The 25,196-nt window shown below is 38.6% G+C and overlaps 1 protein-coding gene across 1 annotated transcript; it reads right to left on the bottom strand.

Moving 5' to 3' along the window:
- On the bottom strand, positions 1–23,837 carry LOC117397836 (sodium-dependent phosphate transporter 1-like). The gene is made up of 11 exons (XM_033996729.3): positions 23,539–23,837; positions 19,197–19,873; positions 17,837–17,977; positions 17,354–17,439; positions 14,073–14,169; positions 11,121–11,237; positions 7,270–7,563; positions 5,742–6,306; positions 3,811–3,996; positions 3,520–3,604; positions 1–1,478 (listed from the first exon to the last, which is right to left on the bottom strand). The coding sequence occupies exons 2-11, from the start codon at positions 19,540–19,542 to the stop codon at positions 1,317–1,319; spliced, it is 2,079 nt and encodes a 692-aa protein (XP_033852620.2). The 5' UTR covers positions 19,543–19,873; positions 23,539–23,837; the 3' UTR covers positions 1–1,316.
- Between the last annotated feature and the right edge of the window lie 1,359 nt (positions 23,838–25,196).

Here is a 25,196-nt window from a genome sequence, read left to right as displayed (position 1 = left end):
TAGTTTTAAAAATGATTTTTTTTATTGAATTACATTTTTTAAACCTCCATTCACACTGGAAGACTAAAACAGCATGTGTTGCATGTGTTTCCAACACTCCAGTCTCTACTCTTTGGTACCTATTTCACAAGGCATCCAAGCAACCACAAAAAAAAAAAAAAAAATTATATTACATATATATATATATTATATATATATATATATATATATATATATATATATATATAAACACCACACACACCACCAGATGCAGGCTTATCTGAACAAAAACTTTTAGGAGAGGCGCAACATTACCAAAAGACACAAAGGCAGGTGGTTTCCACTTGGCCGATGGTAGAATTCTTTCACAATCCCAGACCTGTACCCCTACAATGTGCAAGACATGAATACTGCCTTTGAAAAGTCACTCCCTCTTGTTCAGTACGGTCAAGTTTTCAGGAATACAGTTTATACAGCATTAGAACCACAGTTCACTTTCTTTTTAAATCTATATAAAAACACAATTCATAATACGTAAGTTAGAAGTTAAAGAACAACAGATTTTAAAACAGTTGTAGGCAAATATATATCTAAACGGAAGCAACTTAGTTAAAAACAGCTAAGAAATTCCAATACATTAAGAATGGCAAACTAAATTTGCAGTTCGATTCCTTATAGTGGGACTTGTGTGATTCAAAGCAGCAGATACACACAAAAAAAAGTATTCCTCAAATATTTCATTAGACAAAGGTTTTGCACACTGGACTGCAATTGGGTACCAGCCTTTCATTTTTTAATTTTTTTTATAAAGAAACACGCATCTCTCCACAAAGTCAGTGTCATTTAAGGCATATACTGTTAGACCTGTCCCAATCCACTTCTGAAACTACTGTTTAACAGACTGGCACCTACACATACTGCCTACTCTATAGACATTAACATGTTAACTGCATTACCCGGAACACAATTCCAGCTCTAAAAAAACAGAAAAAAACCCAACATGATCATAGTTTGTACTCTGATGTTTAAAACGCAAGTGTAAAAAAAAATAATAATAAAATAAAAATATGTACATAATTACAGAATGCCAAGGAACTTTTTTTTGGGAGGGGTTGGAAATTTACTGGCAATTATGTACAGCATACATATGTTTATGGTAGTCTTAATACACCAAGGAGTTAAAGCACAGTAATATAGCAAGAATACAGAGCTGAAGCAGAAATCATCTTCCATGAAAGACAGCAGTCCCTCCTCTGTCCACCCCAGCTGCTCTGCTGTCAGACTGAAGGTCTCCCTTTTCTAAGGTGAACTTTGCATGAACCCCCCTGGTAGCACACTCAGGGATCCAGGATGACATATTTGAAGAGGGCCATGATGGCTGCACTGATGAGCCCCGAGATTGGCACAGTGACAAACCAGGCCAGGAAGATGTTACGGAACAGGCGCCAATCGACAGCCTTCTTGGAGCGCAGCCAACCAATGGACACAACCGAGCCAACCTGCGAACGAGGGGAGGCCATTAGAAGAACATTTCCATATTGACTGCTTCTACTGGTAATTGTAAACAGTGTGCAGAGCAAGGACTTCTGTGCAAAGCTTCCAGAAGACTTAGAGGAACTGGGATGAAACTCACATTAGTACTACATTTGGGAGGGGCGTGTTCCCAGTGTGAATAAACACCCAGTAAAAAAGGACTGATTATACAATGTGGTTTTATAGGGCAACCACATACTCAAGTACCCCCAAATGGTTCTCTTTTCTTTATGTATATTGCCTAGTAATGAATCTCAACTCTAGAGCAGTGTTGCGCAAAGTTTTTAAATGGCACCCCCCTTTTTTAGCATACATTTTGTCATGCCCCCCCATATTAAAACATTAGACCACAACTTTATATTTTAACAGTTTTTTTCCCTGATTCCGCGTAAATTGCATATGTTTTCCTTAAGTCCAGATTTAGCTAAATACACACACACAAATTCAACATTTAAAATCAGTCTTAATCTCCCCCCCCCCCCCACTTCGAGTGAACATTTTGACATGTTAAACCTGGGTTTCTAACAAATAAATCGGTGAATTTATATATTTTTACACTTGGCAAGTCAACATTTAGCTAACATTTCTAACAAATAAATCTGTGAAGAAATACATGTAACTTAACTTTTTTTGTTTGTTTTGTTTAAACTTGGCGATTCAACAGTTACCTGACAAATACATCTGAAACATTATCGTTCAGCAATTAAATCTTAGGTTTTCACAAAATACAGTATGCACATCGGGAGAGAAGCGCGAACGACACGAATACAGCACGAGTACAAAAAAATGTAGCTAGTCAAAGAAAAGACCTCCTTTTGTGGAGATGAAATAAAAAATAAAACAGAAGAGCATGGGAACACCACACACTAAAAAAAGGAAAGTTTGTAAGCTTGTAAAAGAGCTAATGTGATTATTATTATTGGTCAACATTATTAAAACAAAGAAGCATCATTTTACAGAAATACGAAACCAGTGTGTGGCGCTCCCCATCACCGACTAAAATTAAGGTGAAATAAAGAGAGACATACCATCAATTTCCAATTGTTCTGCTATTTCTTGACATGTGCGTCCTTTTTATTGTCTTTATAACCACAGACACCGGCATCAAAGAACATTATATTTTTCGACTTTAATAATTAAATTACCATTTTTATATTTCTGTGGTAATCTCTGCGTGAGACACTGACAGTCTGACAGCCGCTACCTTTGACCTTATTTCTGATTGGTCCATTGTGACGCGAACAATGCATAGCAAAATACAAATAAAACAAATGTATTTCTATACTTGCTTGCTTCATTCACGCCACTTGCTTCGCTTGTGTTGTGCATTACTCCATTTAAATCAATAGTTTTAATTATTTTTGATTCACAAGCTCGCGTCCAGTGTGCATAGCTCTTAACATGCAAGCCCATGCCCATTGATGTGTTTGATTTGGCAGTGCATGTTGCAGAACTGCGCTTACACTCCGACTTAAGACTGTTTGTTAATATTTATGTATTTAGCTAAATCTGGACTTTTTTGTTAAATCTCGGAAAAAATACGTGATTTACATTAATACAGGACTTTTTTTTTTTTTTTACACTTATCAGCACTGTTCACTGCAGTTTCACTGACGCACTCGCCAGTTCAAACATAATTTCTCCAGTTCTACAAGTCCTACCTAGAGTAATCGTCAACGGCTCATTTGAAAGGTAAGAGCTTGGCCTAATTAGTCATTTATGTATTTATTAAATGTTCTATCTTTTTTTTTTTTAAAAAACAGAACTGCCTCTTTAGTCTCGCGCCCCCCTTAATGACACTCCACGCCCCCCCAGTTGATATTCATTACACAGTTTAAAGCCCCACAGCTTGTTAGTGCCATCTCATATGCATGCTAAACAAAATTGATCCAGATTGAAACATAAACCTGGCCTGCTGGGGTACTTGAGGATTCGTTTTGAACTCATGGGGATACTTGCACCGGTCACAAAGGCTACGTATTTTGTCAAACCCTCCATTACACAAACCTTGCAGTGCGTTGTGCTGATGGGAAGTCCGATGTTTGAAGCAAGCACCACAGTCAAAGCAGATGCCAACTCAATACTGAAGCCACTGTGCAACAAAAAAAGAAATGGCATCACTTCTGATCTACAGATAATTACATTGTTTACATTATAAACTAAATCAAACTCACTTTGCTTAAAAAGGTGACAGTTGAAATGTACAGATTTCGCTACTTTCTGCAAACATAGAGATCACCATTATTGCATCAGTTGACCTATTTGCATGAAGTAGTGGACTATATTTAGCCTTCCTACCTGGAAGGAGTGATGGGGGTGAGGTCCTTTCCCATGGTCTGGATCACTCTCCTTCCCCAGACCCAGAGACCAGCACAGATGCCCACTCCTCCATACAGGAGCAGCCAGATAGGGGTGGGAGTATTTGAGGCAACTTGACCAGATTGATAAATTAAGTAGAGAGCAACCAGAGGTCCAATTGCATTGCTGGAAAGAAAAAACAAAAGCCAGCCATTCAGTATTCACACATGTTCCACCTTTTAACAAGAGCAGGAAAGCTGGACAATCTTAAGCACCTCAGTTCATGTCACTCAAATAATATTTAATACAGTACCACGTAGGCGGTGGATATGTGAAGATGTCGAATTTTCGAACATCTGTAGCATTTACAAATCCATAAGTAGGTTAGCGAACAAAAACAAACACGCAAACTGCTTTAAACATGGAGACATATTTTGCTTTAAAAAGTAAGCAAACCGAGATTAAATTAGGCTACAATACACAGTGTTGCTATGCGGTTTGCTATAAGCCATCTCCATGCAAAGCTGCTTAAAAAAAAAAAATACAAAAACAGTAAAACGTACAGTAATCGGCAACCGATGGCTTCTTTAACTCTAGTTAAGTCCTTGCCTCCCTGGTTCTGCTTTAATATCTGTGTCACGGTACTTTGCGCTCTTTTTAGATATTGCCAACAGCTGATAAGCAGTTAGTTTTGAATATTGCTTCAGCTATTATATTTGTTTTTGGTAAAAGTCAAATTCCATGTCATAGGCTCTATAAACAAACGGCCGGTAAGCACTGCATTTATGAAGCTTGCTTTGTTTAATTCAAATGCATTTAAAAGCTACAACACGCTGTCAATATCTGCAAGCGTTCGCTCCATCATAAACACATTGCACACAGTGTACTGAAACATCACTGCTACATGCAGCTGACTGACACACACAGCCCACCTCTCTTAAAGGGGAACGCACCAAAAGGCTGATTGCTAGAATGCTTTCTTTCTAGAATGTTTTCATCACAGAAGCTGCATTTGCTGCCAATGCCGTTACTCTCGTAGCCTACTTTTAATATTTATTTAATTTATTTATTTAGCGAGGCTGTTAATTGATCAGGGCGGTTATGTGACTGTCAGATATGCGATGTTCCACTGTACTTAAAGTACTCCACAGTCTCGCATTGTACCTGTACTGTGCCTGGCTAAAGTGCTTAACCCTTTGCGGTCCATTGTCGGACTGGGTCCGACATTGCAATTATTCCTCTCAGGTCCTTTGTCGGACTGGGTCCGACATCATTATAGCAACGCAAAAAACGGGTTTCTAGTCGTTTTTTCTCCGGAAAAAGCCGAGAAAACCATTCAATTGCCGAGTGGTAGCGACAGGAGCCGAGACAAGTCGGGGGGGAAAAAAAAAAAAAGGCGTATCTCATGAATAGTCATACATATGGCCCTGGTATCAGATAACGGGGCAGTCATAGTAAACAAGCTGGCTGAGTGCGTCAGCGCACAGAGACTATCATGGACATTTGCAGAGCTTTTTTCAGATGTTATAGTAATAAAATAATGACTTTGATCGCAATATTGAGGAGTTTGGTGATAAAACGAGTGATCCGGAGATGATTGATCGGTATGTACGTCTATTTTTATTATTATTTATTTCTTACATAGATGAAAGCGATAGCGAACGAAAGGGTGTGGCGGGGCTGGAGATGCCTAGTGAGTGCTTTGTTGATATGCAGGGCCATTTAAACCCGTTTGACTGTGGAAAAAAATACATTTTAAACAGCGCGTCTAAAATTAACTGCGCGTGTGAAAATAAATTGGACCTGACGCGCACTTAATAAATGGACTGCAAAGGGTTAATCCTCCATGGCTCACATGGCAAATGCACTGTAGCATATTGAAATAATGATTACATTTAACTACGTGTTCTACACGAATAAAAACTACCAACCTGACATCATTCCCGCCATGAGCAAAGGATCCAAAGCAAGCAGTCAAGATCTGCAGGAACCGAAAGAGCTGGGAGACCTCTGGCTTGTCCTTCTCGCAGCAGTCCTCCAGGGATCCATCGCTGCTCTTCCGCTCACCCATCCCTATCTCCACCGCCACCTGGCTCTCCTCCAGCGCTTCCGCCAGGGTTGACTCCGCCACAGCGTTGCAGTAGCTGGTGTAGCTGTCCATGCGCACCCTCTTCTTCCCATGGTCAGCCCCCATGTTGTCCTTCTCCGTGTCATCAACAGCCGCCCCACTTTTCCAGTCGTTCTCACGGGGCTTAAAGTGGTCCAGAGGCATGCCGCAGATGGCCATGGTGTAGGAAGTGTAACTGTTGTTGCGCCTCATGGGCTTGTCCCCGGACTCCCCCATGCAGTCGCCCATCTTGGCCAGATGCAGTTTGTGAAGCAGGTCCTTGTAGAGCCCAGAGTCCTTGTGCACAGTGTGGTACTGGCTATAGCCATTGCTAGGGAGATGGCTGCTCACCACATTCCTGAATTGTACGTGTCCTGCATTCTCTGTTGCTTTAAACAAGGAGACAAAAAGGTAAAACACTTTGAACGCAAGACCAACACCAATAACCTGAAAGCAGCAATCCTACTCACAATTCCAGCCTCTTCAAAATAGTAACAAAAACAGATGTTTAAGAAATGGAGCAATAGAAAAATTAAATCTAAAAATTAAGAAATCTTTAGTCAACAAAATGTACTATCCCTTTTGTTTAAAGAATTACCGTGTCTTTTCATAAGTACCAAAATCATGGTTTATCAAATGCATTCAGAAACCAGACTAGCTACAGCTACTGTCAACCTGTGTTAACCCTTTGCGGTCGTATGTCAGACCAAGTCCGACATTACAATTTTCCCTTTCCGGTCCGACATCAAAAAAGATGTAAAGCACAGGCGTCTAGTTTTTTTTTCTCTGGAAAAACAGAGTAAATCATTCAATGGCTGAGTGAGACCGATAGGAGTCAACAAAAAAAAAAAAAAAAAAATCTGAGCAATACACAGCCCCGGCACCACAGAGATAACATGGCCATAAACAAACAAGATAGCTGCTTCCGCATCCAATGCTCAAAAAAAATCAGACATTTGCAGAGCTTTTTGAGATGTTATAGTAATAAAATAATGACTTGGATCGCATTATTGAGGAGTTTGGTGATAAAACCAGTGATCAGGAGATGATCTATCAGTATGCACGACTATGAAGAGGTATGTGAAAAATACAACGAACAAGGGGTGTGGTGGGGCTGGAGATGCAGTACCGAGTGTCCTGTTGATATGCAGTGCCTTTTAAACCTGTTTACTGTGAAAAAATAATACTTTTAAAACAGCGCGTGTAAAATAAACAGCGCGTGTGAAAATAAATTGGACCGGACACGCGCTGAATAAATGGATCACTAAGGGTTAACACTCCATCCTGAGATGGAAGACTCTACGCTACATCCATCAAATAATGACCCGATAGCATAGCGATGGAATGTTTACCATTATTGCAGGTGACGTCGTCGCTGGTATCCTTCTCGTCTCCCGTCTGCAGCTTGTCCATCTCGTCACCATCATCCGAATCCCCAATGTTGAACGCGACTGCCCGCTCCCCAGACACTGGCTTGGAAGGCAGGAGAGGGCAGACGCCCTCCATCACAGGGCTCTTGGTTTCAACAGAAATCCCATTTGAAGGTGGATCTTTAGTCTCAGGGTCAGATTTTAGCATTGGGCAGTGCAGGTCGCTATTCTTCTTCTCCATCAAAGGGCTTTCAGAAGGACTTGACTTAATCTCTCCTGTTGGCGAGGGAGAAAGATTGGGTTAGATACGATACCCTGTGGCGGCTAACAAAATTAAGCATTTTATTGCAGTTACTAAATCTTAGTTAAATTGTGTTTATTTCACACTGTTCAACCTCCTTCACAAATGAAGTACAATACACTAGATCAACCTGTTCCCAAACAAACAAAAACAGAAGTTCCAAAACCTCATGTTTATTGTACTGTGTCAACTAGAATCTGACACACAGCCAGTGAGCTGCAGTGTCCCACACATGTTCAGTTTTACATAAATATAATCCACCGCTAGCAAAAACTGACTGATCTAAATGTTTTACCAGTCACAACACAAAATGTCATTGTCATTCGTGCAACACCTGTCCATTCTTTAAGCGATACACACACGTATTTTATGGAGAATAAATAAGCATATGCGAAAGTTAAACTAACAAAAAAAAAAAAACTTTAGCTTAAGTTTTTTTTAATTAAAAGCAGAATAGTTTTTGGGGTGGAAAACGCTTGTTATTGTATATACACCGAACACTGTACTGTACCTCTGGTCAGAGATCGGATTTGAAAATGCAACGCATTTCTTGCAATTTGTAGTTGCTAAAATCTAACCTCTTGAACCAATTAGTCATAGAAGAATGCAATCCATTTGACACAGTTATAGGGATGTGCTTTTGGTACATTTTTATGAACATTTAAATGCTATGCAGGTGTCAGTGTTTAAACCATATCTACATACACACACTCTATTACATTCTGATGTAGAACAGCCCTGGTTAGTATTAGCAAAAGAATCCCTAAATGAGCAAATAAAGTTAACATTGTAGAGACTTCCTTACCTACAAAAGTTAAAAAAAAAAAAAAAAAAAAACACACCAAAGTATACACTAAAATTAGGGCTGTCACTCGATTCAAATTTTTTGATTGGTTAATGTATGGGCATTAGTTGATTAACTGGTAGATCCATCCGTGTACATTTTTAATAAAGGTAACAATCTTTTAGTGTCTGTCCTGCATGTAAAACAAAACAAGATAGAATCTAAAAAATAATAATTTGGTCTTTTAAAAAGCATTGTATTATTATTTTTATCTTAGTAAATGTCTCTTTGTATTTGTACTGCACTATTGTGATGTACCTGTGCTGGCCCTGTAGGCACAAAGTGACTAAAATAAACTAAACCTCTGGTATATTATTATTATTATTTATTTCTTAGCAGACGCCCTTATCCAGGGCGACTTACAATTGTTACAAAATATCACATTATTTTTACATACAATTACCTATTTATACAGTTTGGGTTTTTACTGGAGCAATCTAGGTAAAGTACCTTGTTCAAGGGTACAGCAGCAGTGTCCCCCACTGGGGATTGCACCTACGACCCTCCGGTCAAGAGTCTCGAGCCCTAACCACTACTCCACACTGCTGCCCAGTGGCTTATAAACATAAATCTGATGTTTAACTGGAGGGTGACTTACTAGATTTACAAAAAAAAAAACAAAAAAAAAAAAAACACATTCAACTCAACTCCAGATTTATACAATATCTGCAACCACAACTTCAATCCTAATAGTTTGATCAGGTAAGGTTTTGGGTCATTGAGTAATTTACTCTCCAATTTAAAAACACAGGGGGCAGATTTTCACGACTGGGCAAAGTGGTGGGGCTGGCGTTGTTAATCTTTAGGACCAGGCAAGGACGCTGGTGGTCAGTGGAGCCCGTGTACGTTATAAAATTTAAAAGGGCAAGTGACCACAGAAGACAGGTTAAAAATAAAACTATCCATTTAAAAATATATTTGAAGAAAAAAAAAAAAATAAAAAAAAATTAAAATCACCATATCTATAACCTATGATCGATAGCAGCCCAACCCAATGTGTCACCGCTCTCCTAAAGCCTCAGCTGTTCTCATAGCCCTTCTAATATAGGGTTTATTTTCACAACGGGGGTTTATAGATATAGGGATATTATTGTATAATATTTTTAAATAGCTGCAAGTTGTTTTTGTTTTTTTTTGCTTGATTGCACGTTTCTAGAAATGGATGTTAGTTTTCCTAATGTAACAATACCATATGTTTAGCCAACAGAGAATTGCAAAATTAAGCTGCATGTTGTTCAAAAAGTTCGAGAAATGATTAAAGCAATGTGTACTGTTGCAACTGTTAAATACAAATATGGTACATCTTTTAAGGTGTTTATTTTCTTCTGTGTGGTGGTGCTGGCACTGTTAACTTTGCCCATTCATAAAAATCAGGTCCTATGTATATAAACTGTATTTTGGGTGAGCAGCATTAAATGGTATAGCAAACTTGAAATATCCAAATGATCAAAGAGCTGAAAACAAGTAAAAAGGTCTAATTAAGCAAATTATCAGTTCAATTAAGGGTCTAGTTAAGTAATTGAGAGCTCGGTTGGAATGAAAACCAGCAGCCAGAGGGTCCCCAGGACCGAGTTTGAGAAACCCTGCTTTAGATCAAGCCCTAAAACATGCATTTGGGCTATTCCATTAAAATAGTATTCATTCCACCGATAAGGAATCAATATCCCAACACACACACACAATGACCAATTTCTAGTTCTGATCTCTGCTTTACAGAGTAAGGGCAAGCATTAAACATATGAACACATGGTATCAGGGATAACATGCTAGCACACAAACCTCCAGCCAAGCTTTTAAGTTCAAGCTGCCCACCTGCATAGTTCATTAAACAAAACCCTATAAAATGTTTGCTCTGGGTTCTGAATTAAAGTAATCTTGTCTTTTATTAACTGAAGTTCAAAACAGCAGTTAAAAATGGGGGGGGGGGGGCTTAGCCTTGTGCTTTTGTCAACCCACAAGTCCAATATTAGTATTTGCCATCTGGGAAAAAAAAAAATTCCCCATTTCCAATTGTCATTGCACAGTTCTGCAGCGTACTGGTAACCGACATGCATCAATGGGAGACGCAGTGAAGGCGATGTCCCCTCACTGGGACACTGACAGACGCTTAATGATTTCAACAGAGTTTAGCAAGTGCATTTTTAATTCTTACATCGATAAAGTGGTCTGCAGCACAAGCAACTGAGCATAGCAACTGCAGAATATCAGTTCTGGGTTGCAATGCACTTCCTCAGCTTCAAGGGCAAGCGACAAGTCAGTCATGTGGATTTTAATTCCCTTTTTGTCTCAATAAGGTTGAGCCATTCATCGTCCTCAATTATGAGAGGAGTTTTGGAAGTCAGGATTCGATTAGCCGCTAACCTCAGGAGGAAATACATTCAAGGCTTGACAGACACCACATCATGTCACTAGACATTTTAAAATCCATGCCAACCAAAGCAGAATTTTTTTTTAAACTAGAATTTAAGTCAAACATTGTACAGTGTTACGGCAGCACATTTCTATTTATTTATTTTTTCTCCCACGAACACTTGGTTTCTGCATCAAATTGTATCTCACACATTTATAGAAAGGTTTAATGAAACAGCTCCTAAGTCAAGTAACAGTTTGATAAAACCACCACCATTCCCCTTACCCACAACTATGGGACAGCACAAGTGTAAACCAAAAGGAGGCAGAGATACTCACGTTCAATTTTTCTTTTCAATCTGGGACAGACGATAAACCAGACAATGAGGGCCGTGATCACTGCACAACCCAGAGTTATCAGGATCATACCCCACACAGGGAATTCGAACCCCAGCACTAGGAGAGAGAAAAAAGAAGAGTCGTGAGACTTCAGGGGACAAACCCCTCCTTACACAGCACCCACACTGTTCTCCAGTGCTGGACGAGCCAGGATCTCGCTGCTGCAGACGTCTTCCCTTCAGAGTATGCAAACATTAATGCACAGGGGGGGCGGGGGGGGGGGCTGGGGGGGACACGACTGATGATGGTGAGCTCAATATGGACACAACCACATGGGAGCATATACACTTGGGCTGACAACTGCTGTATTTAACATCACATCGTGATTTAATTGAAGCTTTTTCCTCCACTGTTAATATAAAAAGGTTTTAATGAACAGGTATGTTGTACAGCCACCAGGAACAGTTGACATCTACAGATACACTGTGAACCTCACAAATAATCAATATTACAAGTTGGCGGATTGTAGTTTACTCAGCTGGATATAGTACCCTATCCAGTACCCTTGGATTGATTGAGACAACATTTCACCCCCCCCCCCCCCAACCCAACTCATATGCGTTAAAGTAGCGCTGGAGCAAAGCATAGGCCTCAATTAATTGTGCCCACATTGTTAAGCAATTACATAAAACAAAAGACTGGGACTACATTTGTTTCTTCTTACATTCAGTAATAAAATTTAAAAAAAAAAAACCACACACCTCGTGTGTTGATCGAATGACTCAGAATCCACCCCTCCCCAGTCTAGACAGTAGTAGTATTATTGTACAATTATGCAAGACTAGGCAATGGAATACAGGGTTATTTTTTAGCTATTCAAGGAGACACTTGGTTAGACCATTTTGCATAATGGCCAGGGCTTTGTACATAAAGTAATACTTCTCCTAAATATACAGCAACCCCACAGTTTAACAGTGAATTTTAGTTTTAAAAGATTCAGGAGGCGTGTCAACTCTAAAGTTGCAAGGTCATATAACCGGTATTGAGAAATCACCTTATTTCTCAAAGTTCATACGTTTGACAGAGTTCCTTCCAGTTTTTTTTTTGTTGTTTTTTTTTAAACTTTTAGTGACATCCCAATATTACACAATCTAACCAAGGACAAAGTTGCTGAAAACATTCTGTACCGAACATGAAAAAAACAGTGGTTGTGTGCAGGACAACATTCACATATGCTCAAATGTTGAAGCTGACACCCTGGGATCCTTCAAGAAGCTGCTTGATGAGATTCTGGGATCAATAAGCTACTAACAACCAAACGAGCAAGATGGGCTGAATGGCCTCCTCTCGTTTGTAAACTTTCTTATGTTCTTAAATGCTGATAGAATACTACTGGTATCTAATTAGACCTGCTGCAATGCTATACCCTTACCATGCCTGACAGGTGCAGATTAGCAGGTGGACCTTCAGCAGCAGAACAGATTATGGAATTTGAAACTAGCTAGCAAGTTGTTTGCATAATCAAATTCAAGCATATCCCAGCTAGTACGGCTTAAGGGTTTTGAAAAAAAAAACAAAAAAAAAACCACCATGTACTGAAACAATAAACCCCTCTTCATATAAGAAGAAAGACATAAAAAGAGAGTGATTATTTAAAACTACATCAAGATCCTTAAAAAGCAAGTCCTCAAATGTTTTAAATCTTTTTATAGAAATTGTTTGTATCTTCAGCTTGGACCAATTATATACAGATACATGCACATTTACATTTTACTAAGGAAGTGTTTCTGAAGCTTAAAACAATTTAAATGTGTTGCAAGCTTTGAGAAAGAATGCCATTTTTACACAGGGGCAATTACAGAAATAAGCAGCTATTCTAACACGCTTAAGGGCGAAATCCTGCTTTTCAAATTTCCCAAAACACTTTCTGCCTGGTGCTATCTAGTAACAGAAAGCTGCTCATGGTACAGTAGATAAAAGGACCATTGAAGGTTTGTTTATAAAATGCTGCATTGTGGTCAACATCCAATATCAAGTAGGTAAACCGATTATTTCTAGTCACGGAGAGAAAAAAGTTTCCATACCATCCATGTAGCTCAAGTTAGATAAGCTAGCAAGTCAAGCTCTGGAGCGAGTGCCAACCCGTTTATGGAGGAATTAAAACAAAGAAAAGAAAATGAAATTGAGAAATAAAAGTTGTTGACATGAAGCTGCTTTCTTCTTGGGAGTCTTCAGCTCTTAAGAGATCGATGGTGCAGAATTCTAACCAGCTGTATGAAAAGGCTTGTGTTTCGGAATGTTTGTTGTGTCCTATTTGGTAAAGCAAGTAGTATACTAATCTTTTTTTCAGTTCTTGTGGTTTATTTAATAGTGTAAAGTGTTTTGCAAAATGACTGAAATGTTTTCTTTTGTATATGCTTCACATACAGTACATGTATATGTGTGTAGTACACTGTTATATATACACACACACACAGACATTATGAGTGCCTATTGTACAAATACTGGCCACCAGTTTCAGATTTATATATATATATATATTGGTGACCAACCTGTTAATGTAAGAGTAAGGTAGAAGAGAGGACTGGAGCCGTGTTGCAAGTCTGAATAAAACCCTGACTATAGGCAGAACTGCTACAGTAAGTGTGTGCATATCTCAGGGTACACCGGCCTGCAGCCTTCTGTATAATCGGCCCAGGCCAGTTGACTTCTTTATTCATCCCTGTAAAGTAAAAAGGAGTAAAATTATGCGTTTAATGAGGTCTCCCAGTCTGAAAACGAACAATTATTAAAACAGAAACATTTCACAAAATATACAGCAGTTTGTTTTTTGGACAGTAATAATATGAACAGTAGTCCCTTTAGGAAATTACTATTGTACAGCATTAAAGTTACTGCGTCCACAATAAAGCATTTTTACAGTTAGGTATGTTTCAGATTTCCTGTACTTACAAGGTGCGCCAGTAAACATGATGGAGAAGAGGTTTATTCCAATAGTGCAGGCATAGAAGACAGGTAGGGCACGCAACCCATTGGGTACTGGGTCCTTCTATAAAAACAAAGAGTCTTCAGTTAGAGAACAGCAAAAGAGGACTCAAGGGGCACGTAATTTAAAAAACAAAATATTTCAAATATGGCATACTTTGGCATTTGATGTAAGTCTTAATCTCAAAAAGGTTGTAAAATGTTTTTTTTTTGTCAAACATTCCAAAATATAAAGAATACAGCTGTGTACCAAATGTATCTTGAAATCACAAGGCCACAACGAAATGGCAAATGGAAAGCCAAGTGGCAGTTAAACAGTTACGATCCGAGAGACACAAAATCTCCTTTTACTTGAAAGGTCCTATGTGGTCTTGAAAGCTTGTACAGTCCAATAAAACGTTAAATTCAACATTGTTCTTTTTGATCTCTGGACCAATAGGGCAAAAACAACAATTGAAAATGTAGATTTAAAAAACTTGGAGGAGATGTTTCTAAGCTTAAATTAAGTAACAAGCAGGGTTCTCCCCAGGCCTTTTCAGCTGGGCGGGCCGGCCGGCAAAGTAGCCGTCGCCGCTCGGCTGAAAAAACCCGATCCGCCCGTCTTGCAGATGCTACTGTGCCTTTAACAGTAAGGCTTGATTGCGCTTCTAGCAGACTAGATCAGTTGCGTGTTGCTGGGTGAAAAAAAAAAAAAAAAATCTTTTAACCACATAACAGCTGTGTTACGTCTTGACACAACATTTAATCAATCAGAGAGTTGAAGGGGTGGGTTTTCTGTGTTAAGCACTTCGAGGCTAAAACGTTAAATGACTGCTAAAAAAAAATAACCAATTATTTTCAAAGCAAAAATAGTGACAATGAATGCAGGGGGTCAAATAAGCGGACGATCTGCGCCTAATACTATATTTGCTCCGGCTACTTTATTAAAAAAATATTACGATTATTTTCGGGTATTATCATTCAGTCCATTTGTCGTATTATTGTACTGTACGGGGATATATAGTACATAATAGCTATACATATGCACCAAAAAAAAAAAAAAAGAAAAAAAAGAGCGTATTCCTTTTGTTGTGATATCGTAATATGTACCCAGGTGCTTGCGAGAGATATTGGGGGTTCATAAGAAGAAAGGTGTGATGCGATATCAGCTGAACACTTGTCAGCTGACATACAAATGCTCAAGTGCAGAGGTGCTGGATTATTACATTCCGGTTTTATGCAACAGTTATGATGGCGATGAAACTTGTGCGAGTACTGTTGTATTAAAATTAACCATTTTAACACAACGGTACAACAATAACTATGCTATCTTTCCCCAATCAAATCGTAGAGTGCCTAAATAAGCACGGTAATTTACCATAATAAAAAACAGTAATGAAAAAGAATGTAGAACATAAAGCGCAACCAGATAGTCAATGAAAGACACCACATTATTCAAATTCTTTGTCGCATTATAGGATTTAAGGTAAGGCAAGTTTATTTTTCCATTAAAAGTGCTCCCGGCTATAATGTTCTGCCGCCCGGCTGTACAGAATTCCTGGGGAGAACCCTGAACAAGTATTAGAAACCAACCACTCGCCCCAGGCGAATTAAAATTGACGAGGACTAGTCGATGCCTGTGTCAATAGTCCTGTGGGTGAGTGCTTAAAAAAATAATAATAAAAAAAAAATGCAGGAAAAGTCAATTTTCTAATGGGGTGTAGCAGTGGTGAACAAACATTCATAATTCTTACAAAACAGTCACTTAGAACTGAAACCTTCCTTCCTTCACCTCATTGTATTTTGCACTGCGAGATATGCAAATGCATCAGCGTTTCATTTAAAATTGTGTCTGTGTGATTACTTACGCTATTAATTTATTCATCGCCATGGTTTAACTGAACTTGATAAACAAAACGTTTAAGACAACAGCATAAAAATTGCCATTTCCTCACATTACATTTCCTTTTTCAATTCTGTATTTATTTTTTGAAAAAGTCCAATTGCTTGAACACAACAACTTATTTGGTAGGTCAATCTTTAATCTGTAAAATAAAGTATTTAACTATACAGATTTAAGGGAGGATTGCTTAACCGTCTTATTACCAATATATTCGTATTACAAGATTTAGTGTAAAATACTAGAACAATTTCATATGGTCCATTTCAAAGAAACGTTGTGAGGAAATGGCTATTCACTTGAGCTATTTTGTGTTTTGAAGTTTGTCTAAAGTAAATTTAATTTACAATACCAAAAGTTTACATTGAAACCATGGCGATGAATAAATTAATAGCGTATTGCATCTTTGAAGTAAGTGTAAAGTAAAAGTAACAAATGTGGAGATTTATACCGGGTTGCAATCCCCCACCACACAAAAAAATAAAAGTAAAAAAGGATGATTCGCAAACACAAGAAATTACATAGAAAAGAGGCAGTGCACTTTAAGCAACCTGGCTTTCACAATTTGATTGGCTGCAGTAAATCTACGCCTTCAGAAGATGTACTGCAAGGTTTGTGTCTAGTATGACAAGAGCCAGAGTAGCACATTTGTGACAGGGTCGTCTACCTTTAAGACAGTCGATTTTAAAGCGCATGAAAATAATCATTAGAACTGTGTGAAACTGATGAAGACAAAGACCGCCAAAACAAGGCACATCAAATGCGTAACAATTACTACACCCCATAAACACCTCTGATTTTAAAGCAAAATCTAAAAAAGTGCTTTTTAGAACAGCTCACGCCCTTGCAAAGCATGCCCGACCATATTCTGATTTTGAATGGATGTGTGACCTGGATGAGGCAAAAGGATTCAAATGTAGGGAAAACCTATAGAAATTCTAAACAGGAACAGGAGTGTATACACGCTATCGCGAGGACCCAGCATCCAACCCAGTTAACCTACGTGCTACTGGAAGTATGCTGTCAATGGTGTTGTCCACACAGACTTTGTGGGGTTAGAATATGGGGAAGGCAGGTGCAGAAACCCAATCAATGCATCTGTGACTGAGCATTAATGCTCATTGTATTTTTTTTTAATTTTATTTTATCTTTTAAATAGGCCTACAATAAATAAAACACATTTATAAGTAAATTTTTTAGGAAAATAACATTTAAGCCCAATATTTTAGGGACCCCAACAGCTGTTAATTCTGACTCAGAAACGTCACACAAGAACAAGTACGTTTAGGTCTAGTACCACAATTGTGTTAGTTTCTAACCCCAAGTAACCTACCTCCCCTGTAAACTCATGCAGCGATCTAGGCCTTACCTTGCGTAGAATGAATTTGCGGACAAAGTAAAACAGAACAGCAGACATGATGCCAGATAGAAGAGGGGAGATGAACCAGGAACCCACTTAAAAAAAAAAAAAAAGAAAAAAATCACCATTAGTCACTGTACTATTGCTGGAGTCTGAATGACCTTTGGCCATCAAGTAACTAAAACATCTTTTCACATCTTTTAGACATGGTGCAATTTATAAGGCTTAGGCATCCTGGTGGGGCTAAAAAGCAAACAATGCAAGGTGTGTGTTTTTTTTTTTTTTTTTTTTTTAAACATATTTAAAATTAATATTTTTTATTCAAGAAACAGATACATATTAGCCAACTTCACCATGCATACAGTATTTCAATATTGTACATTTACTACCAATTTCAATTTTTAAAATCAAAGAATTACTCATCTTTGTACGACAGTACAGCAAACAACTACAAATTTCACATTCAGAAAGATATCCAATTCTGATGCTTACCGATTTTGAGGAGTTCCAACCACTTAACCCCTTGCTGCCCCTTAGCCACCAGGGAGAAGCCGATCGTCGCACCCACAATGCAGTGAGTTCCAGAAATGGGTAGCTTCAAAAACGAAGCAAATAGCTGCCATACAGCAGAACCTGTAATCAAAGAACTTTCTGTTATACACAACAGCAAGAGTATGACTAACCAAATAGTCCATATAGCACAGCTGTCGTTTGGTTAGCCTAAGAGCTTTTAACCAATTTTTCAGGAAGGTCAGAATTCATAGTGAATGTCCATACATTCATATATGCCTGTTTTCTGGGTGCATTCCACAATACGCACTTAACATTGGGGTTAATAATTTATGTATTAGGAGTTCCTATATAGTGAATAGATTGCTCATTTTGCTTTGCTTATTCAAAATCATTTTGCCATTTTGTTTGTGCATGTCATTTTGTAACAATGAGGTGCACTTGTGGAAATCAAAACACAAAACATAAAATGATATGACGCCGGTTCTGGAAAGATTTAATAAACCAAATCGGTGTGCCTCAAGACACTCTCGCGATGACAAGTCGCTTTTGAAAAGACTGAATCACTTTAATTTCAGTTTGATGATAATGAGTTATTAGGCTACAAAACAGTACTGCATCCACAGTCAAGAAGATGTTCTTTTAAGCGAAGTTCCTGTTCCTTTAACTGGAGCATTTACAATGGGAAAAATCTGTTTCACCCAAAGTGTGTTTCCTTAGGCAAAGTGTTCTCTTAGGAGGTGTTCTGCGGTGATGACTGCACTTGTAGTCTGAAGATGCTGACTGCTTAGCAAAAAAACTTCAGACTGACAACTGCTTCGCCATATCGTCACAGACACGGGTCTGGAGCCAGAAACGTCTAAAATATATTTTTATATTGCTATGTAAGCCAAATATGATGTTTATTACTGCCACCTACAGGACTGGAGTGTACCTTAAAGCTGTTCTATTCCAGAAAAGTTTTGTGTTTTTTTTTTGTTTTTTTTTTAAAGCAAGTAAGTATTATGGTCATTTTGCTGCAGTGTTCATAAAACAGTAACAGGACACAAAAACTGGACATTTTTCACAGTCAGTGCAACAAGCTACAATGTAGCTTGCAATGTTGTTGAAGCCGACACCCTGGGATCCTTCGAGAAGCTGCTTGAGATTCTGGGATCAATAAGCTACTAACAACCAAACGAGCAAGATGGGCTGAATGGCCTCCTCTCGTTTGTAAACTTTCTTATGTTCTTATGGTGTTAGGGTAGCAAGTGCTCCTGTTTTTGGTCAATGCAAACACTTAATGAAAAACCAAACATGCTCATTAGTAGTAATACTCTTATGGAGGAATAAGACAACTCACCGAACATGGCACTGACAGATCCAGCCATTAATACATGTTGGGACGTGTTGTACATCTGGACATCGATGATTCCGTTGCGGATTGTCTCACTCACTTTCGCTCCCAGCAACACTGAGCCAACCGTTTCAAACACTGTAGCCAGGATGCAGGCCTGTCGCAGGGTCACCACACCTGAGCCCACAGCCGTGCCAAAGGAGTTTGCAACATCGTTGGCACCAACAGAAAACGCCAGGACAAATGCAATGATGAAGCCGACTATCAACAACCAGAGATAATCCTCCAGAGGCTTCTGAGTCAGAGATGCCAGAGTAGTGGACACAAAACCTGCTATAGCTGTCGATTCCATTTTCACAATCTTAGTGGGTTTAATTTAACTTGTACAAATAAATATATTTATAAATTGAGATTTTTTTTTTTTTTTACAAAATAAGAGGTATGAATGCTTTGATTTTCAATAAATATTTTTTCTATAAAAAATTAAATATGTAAACTTTAAGGATATGTATTTGTTTTGAATAGCAATGTAATATTATATGGGTGTTGGGTGGGGTGGGGAGTTATTGCTATCCTCTGCGTATACTAGTCTTTTCGAGAAAGTTTCTTTGGCTCTGGGCAGTTAGAAAGATTGAACAAACATCCATTTTGCAGAAAACGCTGGAGATGAAAGATTCTTCATCCTGAAAAAAAAAAAAATCCTTTAAACTTCCACCTGACAATACTTAAATAATGGTCTTAAATGCATTACAATAAAACAGCAACAGAGAGCAACCGTTAAGCAGCAACTATAGGATAGGGATGGGAATTTTAAACGTATAAACTCTAAAGTGGTAAAACGTTTAATAATATGCTAGACATATAACCGGTCACGTGACAAATGTCAAACGCATATTTTTCTATGCATTCATTTTAGTAATTTATCATCAGTAGCGTATGAGACTGCTGTAGTGCCACAGTAAGGGAGGATATTATAAAAAGTGAAGGAGTTTGGCAAGTGCCTCCAAGTAGCTTTTCTAATTGGTGCAACAGGTAGATTGACACTGGGGCGGGTTTTATTCTCAGTCAGTCTAGCGCTTCATGGTGCACTGTGTGTGTTTGTGCCTTATAAAAAAAAAAAAAAAAAAAAAAAAAAAAAATAGGTTCCTGTTTTGCTGTTAAATGAACCTTTAAACACACTATACTAAAAACTATACTATCTGAAAATGTGTTCAATATGTATATTAGTTATATCTTCACTAGCAACTTTAATTACAACCATAAATATAAACATTTCAATATATACTTTGTAGATATTTTATTTATTTATTTTTGTAGTTAATTCTCTGCAATGTTAAAATGTTGTTTGCTTATTTAGGGTTTATATGCTTAGAAAATACTAACCAGGGCTGTCAGTATCAGAATGTAATATAAAGTGTGTGTATGTAGATATGGTTTAAGCGCAGACATTGCAGAGTTTAAAACGTTCATAAATTTACCAAAAGCACATCCCTACTATAGGACAGACTGAGCACAAGATAAGGGGATACAATCAGTGACAGAACTGACTGTTTCAAGGTCCTGGGTTTTATGCAAGAAGTCATTTATGTGGTGATTCCGCTACTCTGACTACAGTCTTTCTGTGGGCGCCTGTGTTGTGATTGGGAGCCTTTGTGACTGTTATAGCAGGAATGCCAATGAATGGCAGAACGATTCTACCTGTTAATTCCTGATGATTGTTATCCACCACACAAGGATATTACTTTGGGTTTTAACCCCAGAGAACTTAATTGCAAATTAAAAACTGGAACGCCTATTCAGCATCCCCGTTAGGCTTGAAAACACATGCTCTGTATGCAATTAATGAAACTGAACAGCTCTGAATTACAGTCCCACACATCCAAGTATAAAAGCATTCATTAAGCAGCTGGCAAGAAATGAAAACTTTATTCAAAGACAGGAAAGTGTTCATTGGTATTTGCTGCAGCAGAGTCGCCTGTTTTGACCACTACCAAGCGCTACATGATGTGCCCAAGTTAAATATGCATGGTCAATCACGGTAGAGCTCAGTATTCTTCCTATTAAGACAAAGAAAATCCCCGTCCTGATAAGCAAAGCAAGAGTACCATACACTGCTCTGAACTGACAAACGGCGCTGTTCCGCTTTAATGATATGCAGTGGCACAGTGAGAGATGGCAATAAAGCTGAAAAAAACAGAACTGCACTTCAAGGAAGCCGCGGGGGTGAATACATTATTAATCCCATTGTCTTTTAAAAACATTGGTAAATACATTTAAAAATCTTCCCGCCTGTTGTAACGTCCTCTTATTCTAATTTTTTGAGATTCACTTAAAGACTGTTACCTGAGCGCTCATTCAGGAAATACAGTAATACCGTTAACGCCACCCCTTGTCCTAAAGTGAGGCATCATTGCGAACATCTCTGCATTGATGTTTAGAAATGTTCTGGAAGCTTGGCAGCGCTAGAACACTAAGTTACTGCACCAAAAACGAGACTTGTTTTCCAGTAGTTAGAAAAACTATTTATCCTAGTGGTCAACCAAATCCTTTTCCACCCCCTCTAGGCGTATTTTGAGACAGTAATTTTATACCGCAACGACCTTAGCCGTAGGTTAGACACATTTTCCTTTCCAAAAACACTGTATAATTGTCCAGACTGAATATTTAAACCGACCCTGCGGCCAAGCTAATAAACACAAACATTCACAGAGGAAATAAAGCATTGCACAATGCCTGTAAGCTATGGTTTATTTATTTTGTATAAAGCTTTGAAGGTTTGGCCAGCGTAACAGAAACATGTGCGAATGTCTAGCGAGAGAAACCAGTTAGCTCCGGTTTCGAGCTGTCAAACGTTATTAAAAATTACACTAAACGGAAACAGCTTCCGTTTCCAAACGATTGCAACTACACTTCTCCAATTTAACGGTATCCAGTTGCATCTGCTTGTGCTACTTTGGGTGGGATCGGGGCAGTACAATCATTTTATAAAGTCAGAGCGGCTAGGAGAGCTAGCAGAAAATCTACGATCCTCTTTAAACGCATTTTAAACACAGTATATAAGGCCTAACAGAGTAAATGTCAAATATCTTAAAAGGGCATATTTGTAGTCGGTGCCAATTTTAATTTTCAGCTAGACCTCTCTGAACTGTCCTGGTTTTCGAATGAATGCACGGTTACCGTCACACCGCTTCTGCCCCTCCCCCTCTCAACCTAAATAGACACCAGTTCCCAAATTATGTGGCCTCAATTGTGAGCTAAATCTAAAAGCGTTATGTCTGCCACAGTAACCCCATGAGGTTTAGCCAGTAGCAGACCTGGATGATTTAAAGAGACAAGAACACCTTCATAGGAATCCGTACGGTTAGCCTCTCCTTACCCCTAAACTACGTAGTGGTGCGTAGTTGTAACGAACAGGATGAACACAGTACATTTCAGGTCGAGCCCGAGCTTATTATTTAACGCATACAGAATGTTGCACGCTAATTTACAACGTGACATGCTGCTAGCTACCACTGAATGCGTTTCCTCCCAATGTGTGCGAGTTCTAGTTTTATTTAAGCGGTTGTGTTTATCCAGTGCAACTGCAGAGTTAGCGAAACCCAGCTTTATGAAGACTATTACTGAATTGTATATCCAAAGCGAGGCTCCTGTTGGAATGGCTGGCAGGGACTGAATGGGAGCTCTGATATGACAGGAAATGGAGCCATTTTATTCCAAAATACAGTACTACGATGTGGTCTGGTGAAAGGCTCCATTTTCCTTCCCATACAGAATTAAAATACATAAAACGTGTACAATTAAAGAAACAAACACGTTGCCTACCGTATGTATTACTATAAAATATACAGCTTGCCGACCAAATATGACCAATACTGTATAATGTAGCATCCATGCTAATTCCCCCCTCCCATCCCAAGCAAGGACACTTATAATTGAAAGTATATTAAGAAACAGCAATGAAAAGGTAGAAGACACCAGCAGACGTTGATAAACTGTTAATAGCTATATATCTGTGTGTGACAATCAAATCCAACACGTGTATTGCTGTTCATCACCAGGCCGGAAAACAAGTGTCTTTGTGTATGTACTTAAACCACTCATGTTAATTGAAAAAAAAATATATAAAAAAATAAAATAAATAAATAAATAAATAAATAAAAACACCACACACACACCACAATAACAACTCGTCAGTCAAAATAATTACAGCAACATTTAATTACGACTCCCTCCCTAAAATGCTTTTGGTACTAAAGTGATAGTAACAATAAAACACACCTATTTGAAAGATAACAAAAAACAGCACATTTAATAAAATAAATAAATAAATAAATAAACAAACACTCACCAAGTCAGTGAGAAATGGCAAATACAGAAGTCTGATCTCTTCAGAAACAGCTCCGTAGTCTCGAGCCCGCTTCAGCACTAAGGCGCGCGCGGGATGTCGTTTCTTTAATTTAATTGAAAAACCTTTCCAATGAAAATGTAGTACCTCGCCGAAAAAATATTTTATATTTTAAAATTAACTATAATATATCCACCGCAAAATTATCCATATGCGATAGGCACTAAAAGTAATAATTGTACAACCCGTACTAAACCCAATCAGATATTAATCTCTCTCTGCCTGTATGATGCAGCCGGCTCGAGGGTTTATAGCAGGGTAAGAGGGCGGGGAAAGAGGAACCGGCTCGAAAGCGTCACCGGTCACGTGACCCGGCTCCTCCTACCTAATTCTTAGTAATAGTAATGAAGCTGCGTAGCTTGAAATCAGAATATAAATGAAAGTCAGTCAATGTGCTTATCAGTAAATAAAACAACAAGTATATAGATGCAGCCATGAACAACCGTATAAAGAAAATAATGCGGTGTTCGGCCAGCAGGATCCTTCAAGAAGCTGCTTGATGAGATTCTGGGATCAAAAAGCTACTAACAACCAAACGAGCAAGATGGGCTGAATGGCCTCCTCTCGTTTGTAAACTTTCTTATGTTCTTGTGTTCTTGTGTGGAGTGACACGGAGAATCCCTGGAACTTTCCAGAATTCTGTTTGTCGTAGGCAAATAAAAAGGAAGCGTTTTTAAGCCTGGACTTCACCGTGGTTGGTTTTATCAGGGGATAAGACTGCAGATATATAATCAGAAATGTATAAAATTATTTTTTTGTTTTGTTTTTACAATACAATTGGATCACTTCGTCGATAGCATCGACAAAGCATCGGGTATGGAGAACACTTTCTCAGTGAAACAAACCAGTTTGATAGGTTTGATGCCACACCAGTACGTTAGCAGTAGACTCCCACAATAGCTTGTGCTACTTCACTTTTACGTGGTTACCCGTCATGTGGCATTTACATTAGACCAATGTAAGCCTAGCGTTTATTAATGTACATCTCGCTGTTGAATCTGTAAATGCGTGCGTACTGAAACGACTGCTACTTAACCATACAACACGTGGAGTATATCTGGTGAATTCATTGTTTATGTTGTTCATATATGACTAGCAGTGGTCATGTTTAATTGTTATGTCTGTAAAGTAAAAAGCATATATATGTCTATCGTAAATTCACATAAAAAGACTGTTCTTTGTCTCCACGCATACTGCGCGTGAACAGCGTGTGGCAAGTGCATGACGTAAAAAAGGCGCACCCGGACATCCAGCTGTAGCAGCTTGTCTCTGGCTAGACTGCTATTTCCTTTTGAACACTTGAGTGTCAGACACTGGTTCTGACGTCAGTCTGGAAAATGTGTTTCCTAGTCTTTTTTACTTTATTGAGCCATGCCAGTAGTTTTCCAGTAGTGGTGAATTCATGCATATGAATGCAACGGGAGTGCATTGTGGTTTTATTATCAGATAAGCCAGGCTTTGAGGAATCCCCCTGGATTGTATCCAGGGGCCCCATTTCACAGAGATTCTAAGGCGGGCAAAGTTGTGTCGACATGATCATTCTGTGCCCCAAATAGCATCATGAATGAGAAAAAACGGTGAAGTGTTAGAAAGTGGTACAT

The sequence above is a fragment of the Acipenser ruthenus genome, chromosome 37 (assembly GCF_902713425.1).
Source record: "Acipenser ruthenus chromosome 37, fAciRut3.2 maternal haplotype, whole genome shotgun sequence".
NCBI lineage: Eukaryota > Metazoa > Chordata > Actinopteri > Acipenseriformes > Acipenseridae > Acipenser > Acipenser ruthenus.
This window is presented reverse-complemented; position numbering and strand designations above follow the sequence as displayed.